The sequence below is a fragment of the Bombina bombina genome, chromosome 1 (assembly GCF_027579735.1).
Source record: "Bombina bombina isolate aBomBom1 chromosome 1, aBomBom1.pri, whole genome shotgun sequence".
Lineage (NCBI taxonomy): Eukaryota > Metazoa > Chordata > Amphibia > Anura > Bombinatoridae > Bombina > Bombina bombina.
The window spans coordinates 117100888-117121994 of record NC_069499.1 but is presented as its reverse complement, the minus strand read 5'-3'; the positions used below and the strand labels follow the sequence as shown (position 1 = coordinate 117121994).

The window sequence follows — 21107 nt, the reverse complement described above, 5'->3', positions numbered from 1 at the left end:
TGGTAATTAGAAGGTAGGGATGGGCGAATGTTTCTAAACAGTCGAAATTTAAAACGAATTTTGATACATTTGTTCGTTCGAATCCATTTTCGAATTTTCGTTTTTGAATTTTTCAATAAAATTTGAAAATATTCATTTGAATAATAGAATGTTTGGCTATGTATTCATTCATTTTTGAAATGTAATATTCAAATTCGAATGTAACGTTCAAATTCCAATGTAACATTCAAATTTGAAATAGTATTTCTAGTCTACAACTGTGTTTAATAAATGTAATATTCAAATTCAAAAGCTACATTCGAATTTGAATGCTACATTTGAATGTCACATTTAAATTCAAAATAGTATTTCTAGTCTAATACTGTGTTTTTTTAAATGTAATATTCAAATTCAAATGTAACATTCAAATTTGAAATAGTATTTCTAGTCTACAACTGTGTTTAATAAATGTAATATTCGAATTCGAAATAGTATTTCTAGTCTACAGCTGTTTTATAAATGTAATATTCAAAATGGAATGTGACATTCGAATTCGAATGTGACATTCGAAAACTGTAAATAACATTTGATAATAGAATTTTTAAGAATATTCGTTCTTATCAACATTCTATTATGAATTTCTACAATAACATTCGCTCTAACATTCAAATTTGAATATAAACACATTCGCCCATCCCTATTAGAAGGCCGCTAAATGCCGCTGTGCACCACACTTGTATAATGTCCAGCCGTGACGGGGTTAATTAGGTAGCTTGTAGGGAGCTTGAAGGGTTAATTTTAGCTTTAGTGTAGAGATCAGCCTCCCACCTTACACATCCCACACCCTGATCCCTCCCAAACAGCTTTCATCCCCCCCCCACCCCACAATTGTCCCCTCCCTCTTAAGTACTGGCAGAAAGTCTGCCAGTACTAAAATAAAAGTTTTTTTTTATTATTATTAAAAAAAATAAAAATCATATTCTTCTGTGTAGGATCCCCACTTAGCCCTAAACCTTCCTTATCTCCCCCAAAGGGCTCTCTAACCCTCTCCCCACTAACTATTTTCCACCACTTTGCAATAAAATGTTACCTTTTTTAAAAAAAAAACCTCACTTTTTCTGTAGTGTAGCTGCCCCCTCCATACCCTCCCCCTCCCAGATCGCTTTTATAGTATCCCCCCCTCCTCTGCCAGCCACTACCCTCTCCCAGTACTCTCTCTCACCACTTTGCTTTTTTAATATGCATAGATCGTGGGCGCGCGTGTATGCGCACCCTCCCCTGACCTCCCACGCGTGCTCTTGCGTGCACCCGGCATTGACTAAAGCTGGCCGAAAGGAAGTTCCCAGTGATGGGCCGCACACCCACCTCCCGCCTCCCTACAGCTGATCCCACCCACCAACAATCGGCACCATCGCTGGCCGATGCAGAGAGGGCCACAGAGTGGCTCTCTCTGCATCGGTGTGCCTAAAACGGTATTGCAGTGATGCTTCAAAATCGAGGCATCATGGCAATACCTTGAAAGCGGCTGGAAGCAATTAGGATCGCTTCCAGTCGCTTTAAACCCCTGATGATGTACAGGGTACATCGCTGGTCTATAAAGACCAGTTTGTGTAAGACGTACCCTGTACGACGTGTGTCATTAAGGGGTTAAGGAAGAACAGCCCACTCCCTGTTTTGTTATTTAACCATACTCCAAAAGAGACATGTATAATATACTAGTTTGAAGAATGTTACAAATTTTAAATGTTTTTGTAAATCAATCACTGGATTTTGTGAATTGGTTGTCATCAAATGGTAAAATATTGAAGCTATTAACATTCACATTTAACTTAAATTAATAGTTTATTGCTTATCAGCCTGTGTAGAATCAGTTACTCAAAATAACAGGCACCTGAGCAGGATGGGACCTTCTGTGACCTGGTTCACAGACACAATGTTCTATCAATAAAGCTTGTGACTGGATGATACTAAGCAGGGGCAGTACTACCATGGTGCAGTGGCCCAAGGGACCATGTGCTGGGGGCCCATAGCAGCCAGTCTACACATAGGGGCCTATCTATCAAGCTCAGAAAGGAGCTTGACGGCCCGTGTTTCTGCAGTTATGAAGCAGTTATGAAGCAGCGGTCACAAAGACCGCTGCTCCATAACCTGTCCGCCTGCTCTTAGCAGGCGGACAGACATCACCGGAAATCAACCCGATCGAGTACGATCGGGTTGATTGACACCCCCTGCTGGCAGCCCATTGGCCGCGAGTCTGCAGGGGGCGGCGTTGCGTTGTGAGCTGCTGGTGCAATGCTGAATACGGAGAGCGTATTGCTCTCCGTATTCAGCGAGGTCTGGCGGACCTGATCCGCACTGTAGGATCAGGTCCGCCAGACTTTATTAAATAGAGGCCATAGGCATATGCAGAATGTGTAAAATCCTAATGCACAGGGCCTTTCATTAGTGCATGTTGCAGGTCTTTCTATCAATACTTAAAATCATTATATAAAGCAGCATGTATATTGCTAACTACTGAATTACCTTTGGGGGGCCCTCTGTTGAGTAGGTTTGCTACTGATAAAGCTACAGACCCGAGCCCACAACTGGGAGAATGTCATGTAGGCTCTATACTCAGTCCGGGGCAGTGAATGCCCCTTTACTGTGATGTGCTCGTGAGTGCAAAGCCATACATCCCAACATTTTGAATAATGCTATGGGTTTGGGATTTAGTTTAAAAGGGTAGAGATCAAGTTTAAAGGGGTGAGATTTTCACAGGAGGGTTAAAATGGATGGAAGTTTACATAAAGCATCACAGAGGATTTTGTCTGTTACTGATTATCTAAACAGTCAGGTATAAGGGTAAGAATGAGATTCCTATTAGGGACGGTTTGTGAAAATCCTGTACATTTAGGACATGCATATAATCCGCTGCCTGCAAGACCGCCTGCCCTGCTCAGATTTTTCATCCAGGTGTGTCACTCAAACTACAAGACACATTTTGAAATGCATCCTGTCTCTCTTGTTGCTGTTGCAAGTATGTTTAAATGAGGCTACCCAGACAGGCCTCTTCTAGGATATGTACATATTTATGTGACATTCAAAGACACTTTTCCCTATTTCTCAATATTATTTCTTGTTGTATGTGATACAAAACTAGATCATACATAACTCTGAAGTTCTAGACTTTTATTATTCCATATCTGCATTGTTCCATATCTGCATTACTTTGTCCCATAGAACTATAAATGGAGCCTGCAATATATACAGCAAATACACAACTGCTTCTGTGTTGATTGGTTGCTATGTGATTTGTGAACTGTGCCTCTGAGAATTCTGGGAATTGTCATGTCTGCTCCAATTGTGCATTATGAGTAAGAGCCAGTTCACACGGCATATAATGCAGAAACATACAAAATCACACACCGAATGGAGCTTGATGCCCCTGTTTCCGCTGTTCCATAACTTGTCCGTCTGCTCTGAGGCTGTGGACATCAATCCGCCCGATCCTATACGATTGGGCAAATTGACACCACCCCGTGCTAGTGGCCGATTGGCCGTGAATCTGCAGGGGGCGGCATTGCACAAGCACTTCACAAGAACTGCTTGTGCAATGATAAATGCTGACAGAGTATGCTGTCAGCATTTAACGATGTGCGGTTGACATGATACGCTGCATTATATCATGTCCGCTCGCACTTTCATAAATCGGCCCCACAGACATTTTTTTGTGTACATTTACATACATGTAGGGCTATTTCATAAGTGTAGCGTTAGTTTGCTCTTCTGCTCGTGAGTTAAACCCCCTAGGCTTTGGATTATTTTGCACGTCGGGTTGGACGTGTATTACAGGTTGAAAAGTAAAAAGTTTTCGCTCGCTAATCCGACATGAACAAAAAGCCAAACTACGAACATTGTGTATTTCCCATAGACGTCAATGGAGCGCAAAAAGTGGAAAACACTCCTAAAGCACATTTTCTCAAGTGCGCTAACCCAACATGAAATATTAATATCTCACTTTCCAATGTTCTTTACATGTTTTTTTTGGTACAGTATATATATATTATTTTTTTATTTTTTTCTATTTAAAAATACTTAGAGCATGTTCCCCTTTGAACATTGGAATGTGAAATATTTACAGTAATTACACAGTTAAATTACATTTGTAAAAATTGAAATTAAAGGGAGGCGAAACCCCACATTTTCTTTTCATGATTCAGACAGAGCATATCATTTTAAATAACTTTCCAGTTTACTTTTATTATCAAATTTGCTTTATTCTCATTATATTCTTTGTTGAAGGTGAAACAATGTACTACCTGGCCTACCTAGGTATGTTTTTCAACAAAGGGTAACAAGAGATTGAATTAAATTATATAAAAGAAGTCAGCTGAAAAATTGTTTAAAAATGTATACTCTGAAAGATTAATTTTAAATTGAGTTTTTCTTTAACATGATCAGAATAGATACTGTATGGGGAGCTGGGTGACATGGCACTATATTCTGCCTGCTCTGTATTAGATGCTATTTGTTACAGTATGCCCAGAGAAGTGGTTAAAAGCTGGAGTTGATGCCAGATCTTCCCTGGAGCCCGAGCTGCACCTGCCTGGGCTATTATAGGCTTTAGCTGGGTGAAATAAGCCATGTGATCTATTTATCCTTGTTACAGAAGCAATAAACCGCTGACCTGCAATGCACAGAGATAAAGAACCTCACTCGTACACACACAAGCTACAGCTCATTTACAATTGTCTGAGTAAAACGTGGTGGTGGATACAAGAAACTTTCTCACTGCAGGAATCTAAAATCTAAAGCTCCAGAGAATTAAGTATATTTTGCATACACTTAAAGGGACGCCGTCTGCAACAGCAGAAAAAGGTTTCAGTTCAACAGTGGTGTGTAACAATGATGGACAATGTACTTACAGAATGGGTGCCATATTAATGTTTAAGAAGCCTTAAGATCTGCATATAAAGATATGTCTATTTCAATATATTTCCTAAAAATGTCTAGTGGTACAAAGGTTGCAGGGTACTTTTTAATATTTTCCCCTTCAGATGGCTTTTTTGAGTGGCAGCCATCTTGTTTCCAACCCACCAGAAATTGCCAAAGTACATATTATTAGTTCTGCTTTTGCCTAGGAGCCAAAAAACAAATTCAAAGTGATACATGTGGCCCTCATGATTGATCATTGCTGGGTTATATTTAGAATTGTCCAGTGGTTCTTAGGTTATTCTAAGGAAATGTCATAACTACTTGAGGAAGTCCCCTACTTTTCATACTTTTCTCTATAGGATGTTATTGGGATAGTCTAGAAATGCCATGAATAATTTTCTATTTTATAAGAAACACATAACAGTCTTGCAAGCTGCCATATTATTCTACAACATTGCATTTTTTTCCCCATCTTATATTCACTACAACAGTTAAAGGTACTGTAACTGAAAATATTTCTTTCTGGACTGGCTGTGCTGTAGGAGAACATCTAAGTTTACTAGACTTCAAATACCCACATTTTCTTTAAACAAATGAAAAAAGGATAGTGAAGCCTAAGCCATTAAATAATAAATCATCATTCTTTGATATCCAAATATGCTGGGTGAGATTTTTTAAAAAAAATTAGGGTTTCAAAAGCCATGATACTGAACCAGTTAACTGCTCATGAACGGCTGGGGGAACAACAGTGACCGAGTATGAGAAATCCATTGATATTCACTTCACAGTACAAGATGAGCTTTCACAAACAAGACAGGCACGATCGAGACACAAACCTCACTGCGTTAAGAAGGATAACAGTGACAGGCTGAATTGAGTTAGAATATAATCCAGTTAGGAAATCGTTTTATGCAGGCTCACGTCATCTGCAATAATTGAAGCCAAGCTGTCCCTGATCACTGAGTGGTCACGTGACATGGAAGGATTTCTTTTAATTGTTCCATTTCTAAAAATAAAGGGTGCACTTTTGGCAGGGGATGTGGCACATTTAACCCCTTGGTTGCTGGTGGGGTGTGCAAAAAATTGCACTGCTTTTCATTGCAGACCAATATGGAAGCTTTGAGATTTAGCTGCTTAAGGCTTTTGTGATTTGTCACAAAGTATATGTATATTTGACAGGGAGGACAAATTGCACGGTGCATTATAAGGGCTTATTGTAAAATGTTTCTCAAGGACAAGAGGAGATGACAATAAATAAGGGGCTGGTATTACTACACATTCCATTCATAAGGGCAGATGGTTGTTTCAGATGTATGTAATTGTATGCTATATCTGCAGTGTTGTCAAAACCAAGAAAATAAATCATTAATTCTAAAACACCACCCACAAATGACATAAATTACATAGTACTGCAGCCATGAGTGAGAAAAAAAAGCAGCAGATAAAATTCTTGGTCTAGCAAAGCATTAATGCATGTTTTTATTGAGTAGACAAAAAAAGGTATACAAAGAGCACCCAGCAGGAAGGGCTTATATAAGGAGATGAGCTTATACAGAGAGAGAGAGATGTTTATCATTTTTTATGGTTGATTAGTGCTAGATAATAATACTCTAGCTCTAGCTACAAGAATGGTGTCCATATTAAGAATATTCCTATTACAATAGTATTAATAATTGTATCAAAATGTTCAGTTATATCTGGTGTAGCTGGCTGTGGGTTTTCTGTCCAAACTATTTTTATATTAGCCACTATTGATAGATGGATCCATATAGATACCCGCGCGCACACACACATGAATCATTCTAATGCAAAAATAATATGCTCTAAACCATTAGAATGTTATTTTACTTGCTTTACTAATCCCACAATGGACTTAAACTCATAGGTAAAGTCCCTCTGGGGATCAACAAGTATTGCAGCTCCTTAGAAGGATGCAGACAGTGATTGGCAGCTGTTTTCTGATTGGCACCTGCAATACTTGTGACTATCTGACAGGGGCATTATGTATTTAACCCTTTTACAAGGTTTAAAAACATAATAAGCCAGGGTTGGTAACAGTAACATTGCATGCTCTTGCAAGTTAGAGCACATTAATTTAGCACTTTATCATTGGAATGTCCCTTTTAGTGTAGCTATGTGCAATCTGCACACAACATGATACAATCCTGCAATGTTAAAGAGACATTATACACTAGATTATAAAATGTTTAATTATGAATGATAAAACAACTTTGCAATATACTTTCTTTACTTTTTTAACCTTATTTTCCTTTAATCTAAGTGGATGTTCTAGTCCTGAAAATTTAAATAGCACATGGAAGGCTTTGCAAGCCGATCCCTGCCAAATATATTGGCTTTTTTTTTTATAAATAAGCAAACTATTGGGTGAAGTTTCACTATTTCAAAACAATGGTTAATATTTTCAATAAAATTACAGAAATTTTTTTTAATTACAAGGTGTTTATAGTCACTTTAAAGGGACGTGAAAGCCAAATTTTTTCTTTCATGATTCAGACAGAGAATACAAATTTTAAACAAATTTCCAATTGAATTCTATTAGCTAAGATGCTTCATTCTCTTGATATTATTTGTTGAAGAAGCAGCAATGCACTATTGGGATCTAGCTAAACACATCAGTGAGCCAATAACATGAGGCATATGTGTAGCCACCAATCAGCAGCTCCTGAGCCTACCTAAGTATCATTTTTAATAAAGGATACCAATAGAACAATACAGATAGTACAGAATTAGATAATAGAAGTAAATTGGAAAGTTATCTGAATCATGAAAGAAAAAAAATATGGGCTTCATGTCCCATTAATTTAAATTGACTTTTCCAGGGTAAAGTCTTATAACAATAAATTGACATTAAACGGATATGATTAAATAGTAAATACATGCTTGAGATAATTATGTATCCAAAGCAGGGATTAGCCTTAGGTTTAGCATAATAGGTAGATGCATTTTTTACAGTTATATTAGTTGTCTAAAGTGATATTAAACAGTGCTCCTTTTGTAAAAACAAACATCTTAAATCTAAGTAAGCATAAAAAGAAACATATTGTGTTAAAAACAGCAACCAACTCTTGCTAAATAAGCACTTAGAAATTATTAGTGTAGCCACTGCCTGCAGCTGGATAAGAGAGCAGAAACAGAACAGTTCTACTGTCACATGATTTTTGCAGCAGTAGTCCTCTACTGAGCATGGGCAAAAAACTGATTACAGGTAGAGAAGATGGATTCTAACAACATTTCAAAGGAAAATCTGCTCCTTTGCCTTCCTGTAGAGACCCAAGCCCCTTTGTGGGGTTGTGACAGCCTAGTAATGGGCCCTTCACAAATTAAGTAAAAAAAAAAAAAGAAATATTTTTAAAATGATGAATAATACATATTGTAATGATTTATATTAATTATAACCCACTGCTTAGTGTTTTTTTATTACATCAATGAACCAGACTGTATATCCCTTTAAATACTCAAGATATAAATGTAATGTTTAGCTTTCATAAAGTACTCTAGTTTCTATAAAGTAATGGGAGCCACCATATTTGAACACATTTTTTATTTAAAGGGACATTAAACCCTTTGAGATGGTAATATAAAATGAAACATTGTGTGTATATATATATATATATATATATATATATATATATATATATATATATATATATTTATATATATTTATAAAAACCACTGCAATATATGTTCATTATTTATTTTGCCCCTTCTCCTGTAATTCCTTTCTGAAATTGTAAGCTTTTTCGTTCCTGTTAAAAATGGATTGGCAGAACATTGGCTGCACACTCTAGTGATCTATTTATAACTGTCCCTAATTGTCCTCAGCAGAGAAGTTAACCTAAGTTACAACATGGCAGCTTCCATTGTCTTATAGACACTAAGGGGCATATTTATCAATGTGCGAGCGGACATAATACAAAGTAGCGTATCATGTCTGCCGCAAATTGATAAATGCCCATTTATCATTGCACCAGCAGTTCTTGTGAACTGCTGGTGCAATGCCGCCCCCTGCAGATTAGCAGGCAATTGGCCGCTAGCAGGGGGTGTCAATCAACCCGATCGTATAGGATCGGGTTAATTTCTGTCCGTGGCCTCAGAGCAGACGAGTTATGGAGCAGCGGTCTTTACATCAAGCTCATTATGCCCCAATAACTTTACACTTATTTTGTCAATATTTAAACAACTAATGAAAAAATTATCTACATGTTATTCTCACACTAATCTTTTATTTGAATGCATCATTCATTCTATCTTGCATTTATTTAGTATTTAATGTCCCTTTAACTCTGTCTTCAGCTGAAAAATATTAGGGAGTAATGCAAACAGGCTATAAATACAATTTGTGCAAACAAGGATTCGTGTAAACCCTGTTGGATAATCTTATGTTCCACCAAACCTTGTTTGCACAGTCTCTTTTATTGTCTGTTTTCTATCTTGTTTTCAGAAGGAGAATGAGATAACGGGAAAACTCAAGTTCAAACATGGTGCCGTCTATTACCTTATGGAATTTAGAAAACCAACAATTACCGGAAAAGGGAAAAAATAAATAATGAAAGTATATTGCAAATTTGTTGCTTTTTTAAATACACATAATAAAACATTTTATATTACAATATAATATTGTTTACTATCCCTTTAATTTCTGTTTTCTAATCACATAAGGGGTTGAATTACCTTTCAAGGCGCACATTTCAAAAAAACAAATCTAACCAGTAGTAATTTATTTCATAAATAAACAAACCCTCCATCATCCTTTTCACAGAAGCAACATGTTTTTAGCTGAAACAAAAGCAGCCATTTTGTGGTAACACACAAACTGGGCTTACATTTAAAATGTAAGTCTTATCAGTACAGGATCTTTTCTTTACACAGCAAGTTATTTTTTTCCGGATGGCTACCTTGAATGACTGTGTTTTATAATGACACTGGAAATATAGGTTATTCTTGTTTCTTTTTGAAATTCTCTACATTTTTTTAAAAATAACTTGCTAGTTGAATTATTTATTTTGCACAGGCAATGCTTGAAGCAACATTCTGTCATCAACAGAGTCCAAAAGCTAAAAATCCAATTGTGCTAAGTAATCTGGTTCCTCAAAGAATTCTTAGTTCATTACTTGCATGCAGACTCTCAACAAATTTGGCATAATGCTTTAGGTGCTTACAGTCTCTCCAATACCCCTGAAATTGAACTTGGCATTTTGTTTAATCACACATAGCCGTTCTATTTATTTTTAACAATCTTCCCCACAGTTAAATAGAATTTAACCTACTGAAAATCTTTAGTATGACAGCAAGATATTCTCCAAGTGTTCAGATTTTCTTAAAGGGACTATGCCATCCTTTATATCCAAACACAGCTTTCAAATATGTTTTGCTTCATAAAATGTAAAGTAAAATCCCTTTAAATGTACATTGCATCTAATATAACAGCATCAGTAAAGTACGTCTTGCTAATACCAGGCATTAGTTGCTCCCTGCTAATGTTCAGTGGCTGATATATAAAAATGCTTATTGTGCCTATCAGCAGATGAGCATTATTAGGAATTATAAAACAAATATTGCTCTGTTAGATTAAATTACATTTTTAACAGCTTTTTCATCACTTGTGTCAAGTAAAAAATCAGTATGCTTTAATATTGTTCTGGGTGATATAAACTTTTCAGTCAGTTATTAAAGGGCCATTATAGTCAAAAAAATGACATGCTGCAATCCATTAGAGCATGTCATTTTAAGGCTACTGACACTGCAGCACTGTGTGTTTAACCCTTACATTGGGGTTAAACACACAGTAGAAATACCACCCAGGACTCACAGTGCACTGCTGGTCCCGAGCATAACTTAACGCTGATCCAATCAGCAGTGCTAGTTGCACGACTCACGCATACACACACATATACATGGCCAAAATGTCACCAATTAACACCTTCATAAGAGCTGACTACAACAGTGTGACTCTAGGCTGGGCCCTCTACCCATTTGATCCCTATAAATGTACACCGCCTATGTTTATAGCGCTGCAGAATCTGTTGGTGCTCTACAAATAACCGATAATAATAATAATGATCTAAAGAACCCAATGTAGAGAGTCGATGAGAGGGGGCAAATCACACAATTAATCCAACTGGCTGTGTGAGGGAAGGAATGATAAAAAGACTGGACTGCAAACAAAGCTATAAGACATTTATTTTGTATGCAGATATTTGCAATGTAGTGTTGAACGACTATGCGTATACGTAAAAAAATATTTAGTGTCCCTTTAGAAGTGTGTAGGAGGTACTGAACTGCTTGATAACACAGGAAAATATCATTATTGGCCTTTACAGAAACACATTGCCAAGGATACTGGGGCAGAATTTAAAAAAACTGTATAGTAGAAATTATAAGTCGATTTTAATGTGGAAAAAAGATCCCTGTAATGAGAACTTCCACTAAGCTTACTTTCAGTGAGACATGCACATAGATTGTCTGGCAGAATTATATAGAATTAGTGCATCAGTATTGTTCATAGTTTATCCTCTTCTTCTGTTCTTGTTGATGTATTCTCATTGTCTTTTTCTTTCTTTTTTTAGGCCATTCAGCTGGAAGTTAACAGATGAACGGAGAGCAACTGTGCAAACTGAGAGAAGCCACATCTAACAACACAACAGTCATCCTTTCCCAGAGCTGTAAAAAATCCAAGAAACTCTGCCAAAATCCTACACCCTTTCAGTGACTTGAAATAGTCTTCCCTCGAAAAAGAGGGTTATTACTCAACATTGCAGTTTATATTGATTGGAGTAGATAAGTTTGCAATCCTGGCTAATGAGACTGCTGCATCCCCGTCGATGGCAGGAGACATGCCATTATAGTAAAATTACTGTACCTTTATCTGTAAGGATATCACTTATTAGCAGACGGCTGGACAGAAGCACGTTAAATGCTAAGATTTGCACTCTTTGTTTGTTTGGTCAATTTCTCATATTGTTAAGGGCCTTTTGTTTTTTGGAAACCAGAAATGGGCCTACAGACATTATTTTGGCCCAGAGACTGGGTGTCATTCTTAAAATCCTGGATTCTGTTTGCACTTGGACTTTCTCTACAGTTTCCACAATCCTTGGCATGTCCAAGTGTGTGCCGCTGTGACCGGAACTTTGTTTACTGTAATGAGCGGAGTTTGACCTCAGTGCCTCTTGGAATACCGGAGGGTGTAACCGTGCTCTACCTCCACAATAACCAAATTAATAATGCTGGATTCCCTGCGGAACTGCACAATGTCCAGTCAGTGCACACGGTTTACTTATATGGCAACCAGTTGGACGAGTTTCCAATGAACCTTCCTAAGAATGTTAGGGTGCTCCACCTCCAGGAAAATAATATCCAAACCATTTCAAGAGTAGCACTAGCTCAGCTTCTGAAGCTGGAAGAACTGCACTTAGATGATAATTCTATCTCAACTGTAGGGGTGGAAGATGGAGCATTTCGAGAAGCAATTAGCCTAAAATTGTTATTTCTGTCAAAAAACCACTTAAGCAGTGTTCCAGTAGGCCTTCCATTAGGTTTACAAGAGTTACGGTTAGATGAAAATCGAATTGCTATAATTTCGGACCAGGCATTCCAAAATCTTACACATTTGGAGCGATTAATCTTAGATGGCAATCTGCTCAGCAACAAAGGAATAGCAGATGGCACATTTAGTCATCTACCCAAACTTAAGGAGTTTTCAATGGTACGTAACACTTTGACCAGTCCACCCACTGATCTCCAAGGCACCTATCTGGTAAAGCTGAACCTGCAGGATAACCAAATCAACCACATACCAGTAACAGCTTTTGCCAATCTGCACAAGCTCGAGAGATTAGATATTTCCAATAATCGTCTTCAAGGGTTAACACAAGGAGTCTTTGATAACCTCAGTAACCTGAAACAGTTGACTGCACGAAATAACCCCTGGTTTTGTGATTGCAGCATTAGGTGGGTTACAGAATGGCTTAAATCTCTTCCAGCAGCGATAAATGTCCGTGCTTTCATGTGCCAGGCCCCTGAACAGGTTCGTGGAATGGCTGTCAGGGAACTGAATGTTAATCTGTTATCATGTCCAACTACCACCCCAGGTTTGCCATCTGTTACACATGCTCCTCCAACAATAGCTCCAACTACATTTCTCCCAACAACTTTTGTCCCTCTGCCCACAGAAATAACTACAATCCCAACTCCGACAGCATCAATAGCCCCTACTGTGCCTGATGTGGAGGTAATCATTGATAAGGTGACACCTCCAATACGAGAGAGACTTCAACTCTTCATTCACTTTGTAAATGACACCTGCATCCAGGTCAGCTGGCTGTCCTTTATTTCAGTGATTTCCTATAAGCTTACTTGGGTTAAGCTGGGACACAGTCTGGTTGGGGGTATTGTCCAAGAGCGGATTGTTAGTGGAGAGAAGGAACATTTGAGTCTTGTTAATTTAGAACCTAAGTCAACATATAGGATTTGTTTAGCTCCTCTGGATGCTTTTAATAACTATCGAGCAGGTGAAGAAACTGTCTGTGCAGAGGCAACCACTAAAGCCTCTCTCTTAAATGGAAGCAACAGCCCATCCAGCCATGAACAGCCTACAACGCAGAGCTTAGGTTCTCCATTTCTACTGGCGGGGTTAATTGGGGGGGCTGTCATTATTGTACTTGTTCTACTTCTCAGTATTTTCTGTTGGCATATGCACAAAAAAGGTCGCTACACATCTCAGAAGTGGAAATATAACCGGGGTCGTCGGAAAGATGACTACTGTGAAGCGGGCACCAAGAAGGACAACTCCATTCTGGAGATGACGGAAACAAGCTTCCAGATTGTCTCCTTAAACAATGACCAGCTCCTTAAAGGAGGTTTCAGACTGCAGCCAATTTATGCCCCAAATGGGGGCATTGGTTACACAGACTGTCACATCCCCAATAACCTGAGATACAACAGCAGTGTTCCAGACTTGGAACACTGTCATACGTGATAACGTTCAATTTTGGACACAGGTAGATGCCAAGCTACAAAATAAAGACTAATGCAAATTTGCGAATATGACAAACAAAGACACAAAAATTACATTTGATAAATGTTAGCAGATGCATTTGTGCATCAGAATACTCTGTAATTTATACAATGTACTATATAATGGAATTTAAAAAAAGTGCTATCTTTTCTATTTCCAGTCCATTGCAAACAGTTTTGTAACTCTTTGCTTTTTAAATCTTTAAAAAAATGCCTAAGTACTGTACAGGGTTGTACAATAATAACCCATTTGCCATGATAAAAAAAACAAGCCTGCTGTGTTTCTTTTTGTATGAAACCCTTATCTTCTTTTAGTTATGTGATTAAATGGCAATAATTCAATATTCTAGACAACATTTTCAAATGCAAGTTATTAATTGTGTTTCTAGTTGAAAAAGAAATTAATTATAGACATATGCTAGTTTTTTTTCAGTTTGTTAAAGGGCCAAACTTAAGTGAAAAATAGATCATTATTACAGATTAGAAAGAAGCATTATGGTATGTTTGAAAGCTTGGTCTTAATCAACTTCTTTATATCCAAATCATTTATGATGTAAGAAATCTTCTGTTTCTCTTTGTATAACAAAGCATTACATTGCTTTCACTTATTTGACAGAGAAAGGTACTTTGAAGAAGTCGGAAAAAAAAATAGGAATAAATTTAGAGAGAAATTATAGAGGAAATAGTTGAACTCCCCATATTCATTACCAGTGCTGATTCCAGTGCTTATGAAGAAGCCGTTGCACATAGGGTCACCACCTCAGCAATATTTTCCTGGACACTTATAAGTTACACATGCTGCAGGGTGTGCAGAGGGGAATATGAATTGTACCTCTGGAAAGCACACGAATAGTGATCCTAGACAGCATCTATTCATGTTCCTCCCTGCATACCCTCCAGCATGTGTAACTCATAAGTATTCATGAAAACATGGCTGAGGTGGCGACCCTAATTGCACATGCTCTTAAATGAGAACAAGGCACATGCACAGTACCTGTACAACTCTTAAATGAGAGCAAGGCACATGCACAGTACCTGTACAACTCTTAAATGAGAGCAAGGCACATGCACAGTACCTGTACAACTCTTAAATGAGAACAAGGCACATGCACAGTACCTGCACAACTCTTAAATGAGAGCAAGGCACATGCACAGTACCCGCACACCAATCAGCTGCTTTATATGTTTAGAGAGTTGTGCTGAAGGAGCTGATCTACAGATCATGTAAACATCTAAGCTGTTTTTTATTATTATATATTTATAATAATTTGTTTAAAACGGTCTTTGATGTTTACCTTATCCTCAGATCAGCTCCTATTATTTATATACATATATATTTGTGTGTGTGTATATATATATATATATATATATACACACACAAATATATATGTATGTATATATGTCTATCACAGTTTTGAATCATATTTGCACTGTAATGTTCCATTTAAATCCAGTCCTGTGTGCAGCCATTTGACATTTCTTAGGCATGTCATGACCATACACAGACACAAGAGTAACTTGAAAATGACCTGCACTAAAGCAACATGAACATATAAACCACCAATTATTGCTGCAAGTATGCAAGTATTAGTACACAGCTTCTTGCTGCCTTCTCTGGCAGAAATGTAGTTTCATCCTTTGTTTTTTCTCTTTCAAAGTAGCATCATGTCCCCAGTCCTTACTGCAAAGGTAATAACCCTCTACTGTGTATATTGTACAAAACATGAGTTATTTTATTCACTCTCAGGTTCCAGAAGCAGTCATTTTTGTGCAGGTGTGCATCATTATTTTGATTACTCCCACCAGTGTACTTAAAGGGACAGTCAAAATTAAACTTAAATTAATTATATAAAACATTGTATTTTAAACAACTTCCCAATTTTCTTCTATTGTCAATTTTGCTTAGTTCACTTGGTATGCTTTGTTGAAGAGTAATCTTAATGGAGCCCAGGACAGAGAGTGCATGTGTCTTAAAGGGATAGTAAACCCAAATATTTTCTTTCATGATTCAGATAGAGCTTGCACTTTTAAGCAACTTTCTAATTTACTCCTATTATCAATTGTTCTTCATTCTCTTGGTATCTTTATTTGAAAAGGCAGGAATGAATTCTTTGGAGCCGAACTATTTTTGGTTCAGTACCCTGGATATGACTTTCTGATTGGTGGCTACATTAAGCCATCCAATCAGAAAGCACAACCCAGGTTCTGAACCTAAAATAGGCCGGCCCCAAAGCTTTTATTCCTGCTTTTAAAATAAAGATAAATAGAGAACAAAGAAAAACGGATAATATGAGTAAATTGGGTTTAGTATCGCTTTAAGCCATCTGGCAGGAGTGTTTGCAGCATTGTTTATAACAATGTTATAGAATGTAGCAAACAAAGCAAGTTTGATAATGGAATTAAATTGGAAAGTTGTTTAAAGTTGCATGCTCTATCTGAATCATGAACATTTAATTTTTTACTGTCACTTTAAGGGACACAATACTGTACCTTTCCCCCTAATGTGTTCCCAACGACTTATTATAAGCACATATGCTGTGAGGGTAAACATGTTTCTATTTAAATCTGAAATGCAATCATTCACATTTAAATGTTGACCTTTCAGTCACTTTAATTATTTACTACTTAAAGGGACAGTATACACCAATTTTCATATAACTGCATGTAATAGGCACTACTTTAAAGAAGAATATGCACAGATACTGATATAAAAACTTACTTAGAAGCTACAAGTTTAGCACTGTTGATGAGGTAGTCTGGAACACCCAGTGAAAGGGGCTGGGAGCAGACACTCCCCCCTACCCCTTCTCTGCATATGAAAAGACAGATTAGACAAACAGAAGCTAGCAGTAGTCTGTAAATGTGTGTATACATTTGACACTGTGGGGCTTGGTTAGAAGTCTGAAAATCAGTGCAATGTTATTGAAAAGTAAGCAAAACTAAATATTGTTCTAAAAACATTGCCAGATGGACTATATAAATGGATCATCTACAAAACATTTATGCAAAGAAAAATCTGGTGTACAATGTCCCTTTAATGCCAGACATTATTTATTAGCAAAAGCATGAAAACAGTGATTATCCCTTTCTGTAAGGTAGATTTAGACCAGTTATAAACCATTTTTATGGGAGCTTTAAAACGTCATGAAACTTTCCTAAGTTAGGTTTCTTTAAATCAAGGTTTACTAAGTCCCGGCTAAAAAAACGGATGCTTACTACACAAAAATATGTTTTTAAAACTTATTGCAGACCCTGTAAATTATCTTTTATGCCTGATGGCTCATTAAAGAGAGTAACTTGCCTAAGGTTAGTAAGAGGTAACACACGAAAATCAAAGATGGATTTATGACCGTCAGCAGTAACTGTCAATCACTGTTCTACACTTCCATATTACCAAGAGCCGCTACAAATCAGCCATCTGTGCAATATTGATAACACATACTTGCATCTGTGTTAATCTACGCCCCGAAAAAATCATCCTGAGTTTTATTTTTCTATTTTTAAATGTGGCAAATCTCTTTAGGAGTTGGGGGTTAAATCTGTTTAAATTTTAGACATTTAAAAGAGGAGGGTAATGTGCCATGTTTTAGAATAATATTGAATACGCTACTTTTTTTTGCTGATTTTATCAATTTTTCCCCCCTCCTGTAGCCAATTAGCAAATTGCTTCCCATAGCTGAGTAGTCACAGTATTACACCGTCACACATGATGCATATCTCTTCCAGTGTTATTTGATGGTTTAAACGAAGCCATTTTACTTAATTGGTGAAAGGTAATCTATAAAAACACAAGCAAATAAAAACACCATAGGGGAAAAAATCAGTAACTCTTTTAGCGCTGAAGCATTTCTCACCCATAAGCTGAACTTGTTTTATTGAATTTAATGATTACGCTCAAGAAATCTCTATTTTGCAAAAGCATCTTACAATAACCAAAAACTGCAGCCACAATGTTTTTTTTTTGTTTGTTTTTTTGAGTGCACATAGTATATAAGATTGTGAGAAATAATAATTATTTTTTTAATTTTGCAAACACTTTATGGTTCCAAATAAGCATCATGACATCTACCAAAAAACAGTGTTTGGGATTCTATAACCATGTTTTCTAATAAAAATTAATAATTGGAAACTAGTGGCCGTAATAATATTTGTATCACTTTGCACCTTTTTGCACATTAAGCAGAAAACGAATAGGAATTAAATATCTAAAAATATAAAACAAATTGAAATGTACAACATTTAGCTAGGGGTGACAATGTATGAATGATCTTTACAACTAACCGCTCTCTTAGGGCCTGATTTTGCAGGACGGGACTTGATAAACCTCGCTGAAATCCGTGGGGGCTGCCCTCAGGGAATTTTCTATAAAAAGGGGCTGTCCCTGCGAGTTGCAAGGTACATCCCATAGTAAGTAATGAGACCATCAGCATATATCTGTATCTTACAATTGCCTCTATTTTTGTATACACTTGTTTTTCTATTACGGTAAGAAGTATTTTGCATTTTCCATCTTTCAGTTTGGATGATAAATGACCAGAGAATATTCCAGACCTGGTTGAGAAATTTCGTCTACACCCATAGAGTGCCCATAGAAAATAATTTGCTTTAAATTTGATACATATACATATGATTTTAACAACTTCTTTTTTTTGCACATGCAGTTTTTTTTATTAGGATTTCTATTGTATTTGTTTAATAGTTTTCTTCTACTTAATTTCAATATAAATTTAAATTTTTCCATAAAATATGATTTTTAATGTGATTTAACAATACAACTTTTGTAATACTTCTTTTTATTTCAATGTTTTATTATGATTTTTAAATTAAATTTTATTGTGAGCTTTTTAGTAATATACACATCTCTTTCACTATCAGGGGACACCGTTTTGCGAGGCACATTGTTCTCAAGGTTAAACTGCCTTTAGATAATAATGCCCTCAGCATAGCAATACACACATATATATATATATATATATATATATATATATATATATATATATATATATATATATATATATATATATATATATATATATACTGTTTCAATGAGAGAACTCTCACTTCCAAAATATTAAGTGCCAGGGTGCTAGCAGATATGGATATATAAATGAATGATGGAAAGCACTCTCTGGTCTTTTAGTGAAAAATATTTAATAATTCAAGCGTGACGTTTCGGGGACACACTGAGGAAGGGGAGTGTGTCCCCGAAACATCACGCTTGAATTATTAAATATTTTTCACTAAAAGACCAGAGAATGCTTTCCATCATTCATTTATATATATATATATATATATATATATATATATATATATATATATATATATATATATATATATATATATATATATATATAAGAATCCCAATAAGTGCACTCACTTCACAGCAACAAGTTGAGGGTGCTTGGGGGAAAGTATGTCAAATGAGTACAGATGACCCAGCACTCCTCTGTTAATAGTTCCATTCATTAACTTCTTCCATGCATTAGGATTCCCCACAATTGGTAATATTACAAGTGTAACGCTATTTAATGCTTCCTCTCAAGCGTTAAATGCGCTAGAAGTAAGCTTCTTGCGCGCAAATTGGGTTGTACCATATTATGAGTTGAAAGTAAACTGTTTTTGCTTACGCACTAACACGACGAGTGCAAAAAAGCCTAAGTTAGAATATTTTGCTCCCATAGAAGTCAATGGAGCAAAAAAAGTGAAAAAAACACCATACTCGCGTGCAAACCCAATTGCTTATTCTCAAGTGTGTTAACCCAACATGAAAATATGAATATTTCACATTCCAATGTTTTTCACACATATGTTCTATTTATTCATTAATATATATTTCTATATATATCTCATTTGTTTTGCACAAATATATATTGGAATATATTTTTAAAAATACATAGACCATTTTCTGCTATGTGCAAGATATTGGAATGTGAAACATTTTCAGTAACTACACGGTATAACATTTTTCATGTTTTCATCTACTTAACTGTAAAGGGCTCCAATGCACACATATATATACAGGTGGCCCTCGTTTTACAACGGTTCAATTTACACCGTTTCAGAATAACAACCTTTTTTTCCAGTCATGTGACTTCTATTGAAAAGCATTGAGAAGCAGTGCATTTATTAAAATAGCCAATAGGTGGAGCTGTCCGCTTGTGTTGCAGGAAAGCCAAGCAAGCTGAAATTAATCAGTTTAACCAGACCTGAGCTATCGAGCAGATTTCAAAGGAACAAAATCTTCCTGTCTATAACTCAGTCCAGATTGGAATGCATAGAAAGAACTGTTTGCAGAAAAATGCAAGTGAAGTCTGTGTTGTGTGATTATTTTATTAGGTTTATAATGCTGTCTAGCATGTAAAGTCTTAATTTCAAAGCTTTAAAAATAATGTATTAGGTGTTACTTATGACAATTTTGAGAGGTGCCTGGAACCTATCTCCCTCACTTCCCATTGACTTACATTATAAACTGGGTTTCAATTTACAACGGTTTCGGTTTGCAACCGTTCCTTCTGGAACCTAACCCCGGCGTAAACTGAGGGCTATCTGTGTGTGTATATATATATATATATATATATATATATATATACATACACAGTATGTCTATATATGTGTACATATGTATTTATGTGTTTATATGTGTATATATGTCTGTAAATACATGTATACACATATAAATAAATATATATATATATATATATATATACATACATATCCATCTTTAGAGATGTATCTATCTCAATGTTAAATCCCTTAGCCTGCCTTTTATTTTCTAACATCTGAGACCTCATATCTTTGAGCCTTTATAACTTTTTTGTGCAATATTTTTTAAAATAATTTTTATTAGATGGTGTTATGAGTGTAACTGTACTTTGTAATGTATTTTATTTGTTTTCTGACACTTTTTTGCGTTAACCAGAGCTCTGAAGATGCGCTAACCTGGCGAACGTTAACTTGAATTGTGCTCAAGTGATAGTGTTTACTTTCAACTTGTAATACGAGTGGAAAAACTGATGCTTGCAAACACCCATGATAAACCCCTTATCGCTCACTCTTAACTGTTAGCGATCCACTCGTAATTTAGCCCAGTGTGTTGCTAAAAAAGGAATTTTGGACCCTGATAAAGCATATGCTATGAGGATTTCATGATGATCACATGATCACATTACAGCAGATATTAT

At 36.2% G+C, this 21107-nt stretch overlaps 1 protein-coding gene across 1 annotated transcript in view; it reads left to right on the top strand.

Moving 5' to 3' along the window:
• The window catches only part of FLRT2 (fibronectin leucine rich transmembrane protein 2), an 80761-nt gene extending 62706 nt beyond the window's left edge, over window positions 1–18055 (top strand). Inside the window, exon 2 of the mRNA XM_053697583.1 lies at window positions 11481–18055. Within this exon, the coding sequence (XP_053553558.1) occupies window positions 11906–13888 (1983 nt within the window). The 5' untranslated portion in view covers window positions 11481–11905 and the 3' untranslated portion in view covers window positions 13889–18055. The remainder of the gene's footprint in view (window positions 1–11480) is intronic.
• Window positions 18056–21107: the final 3052 nt, after the last annotated feature.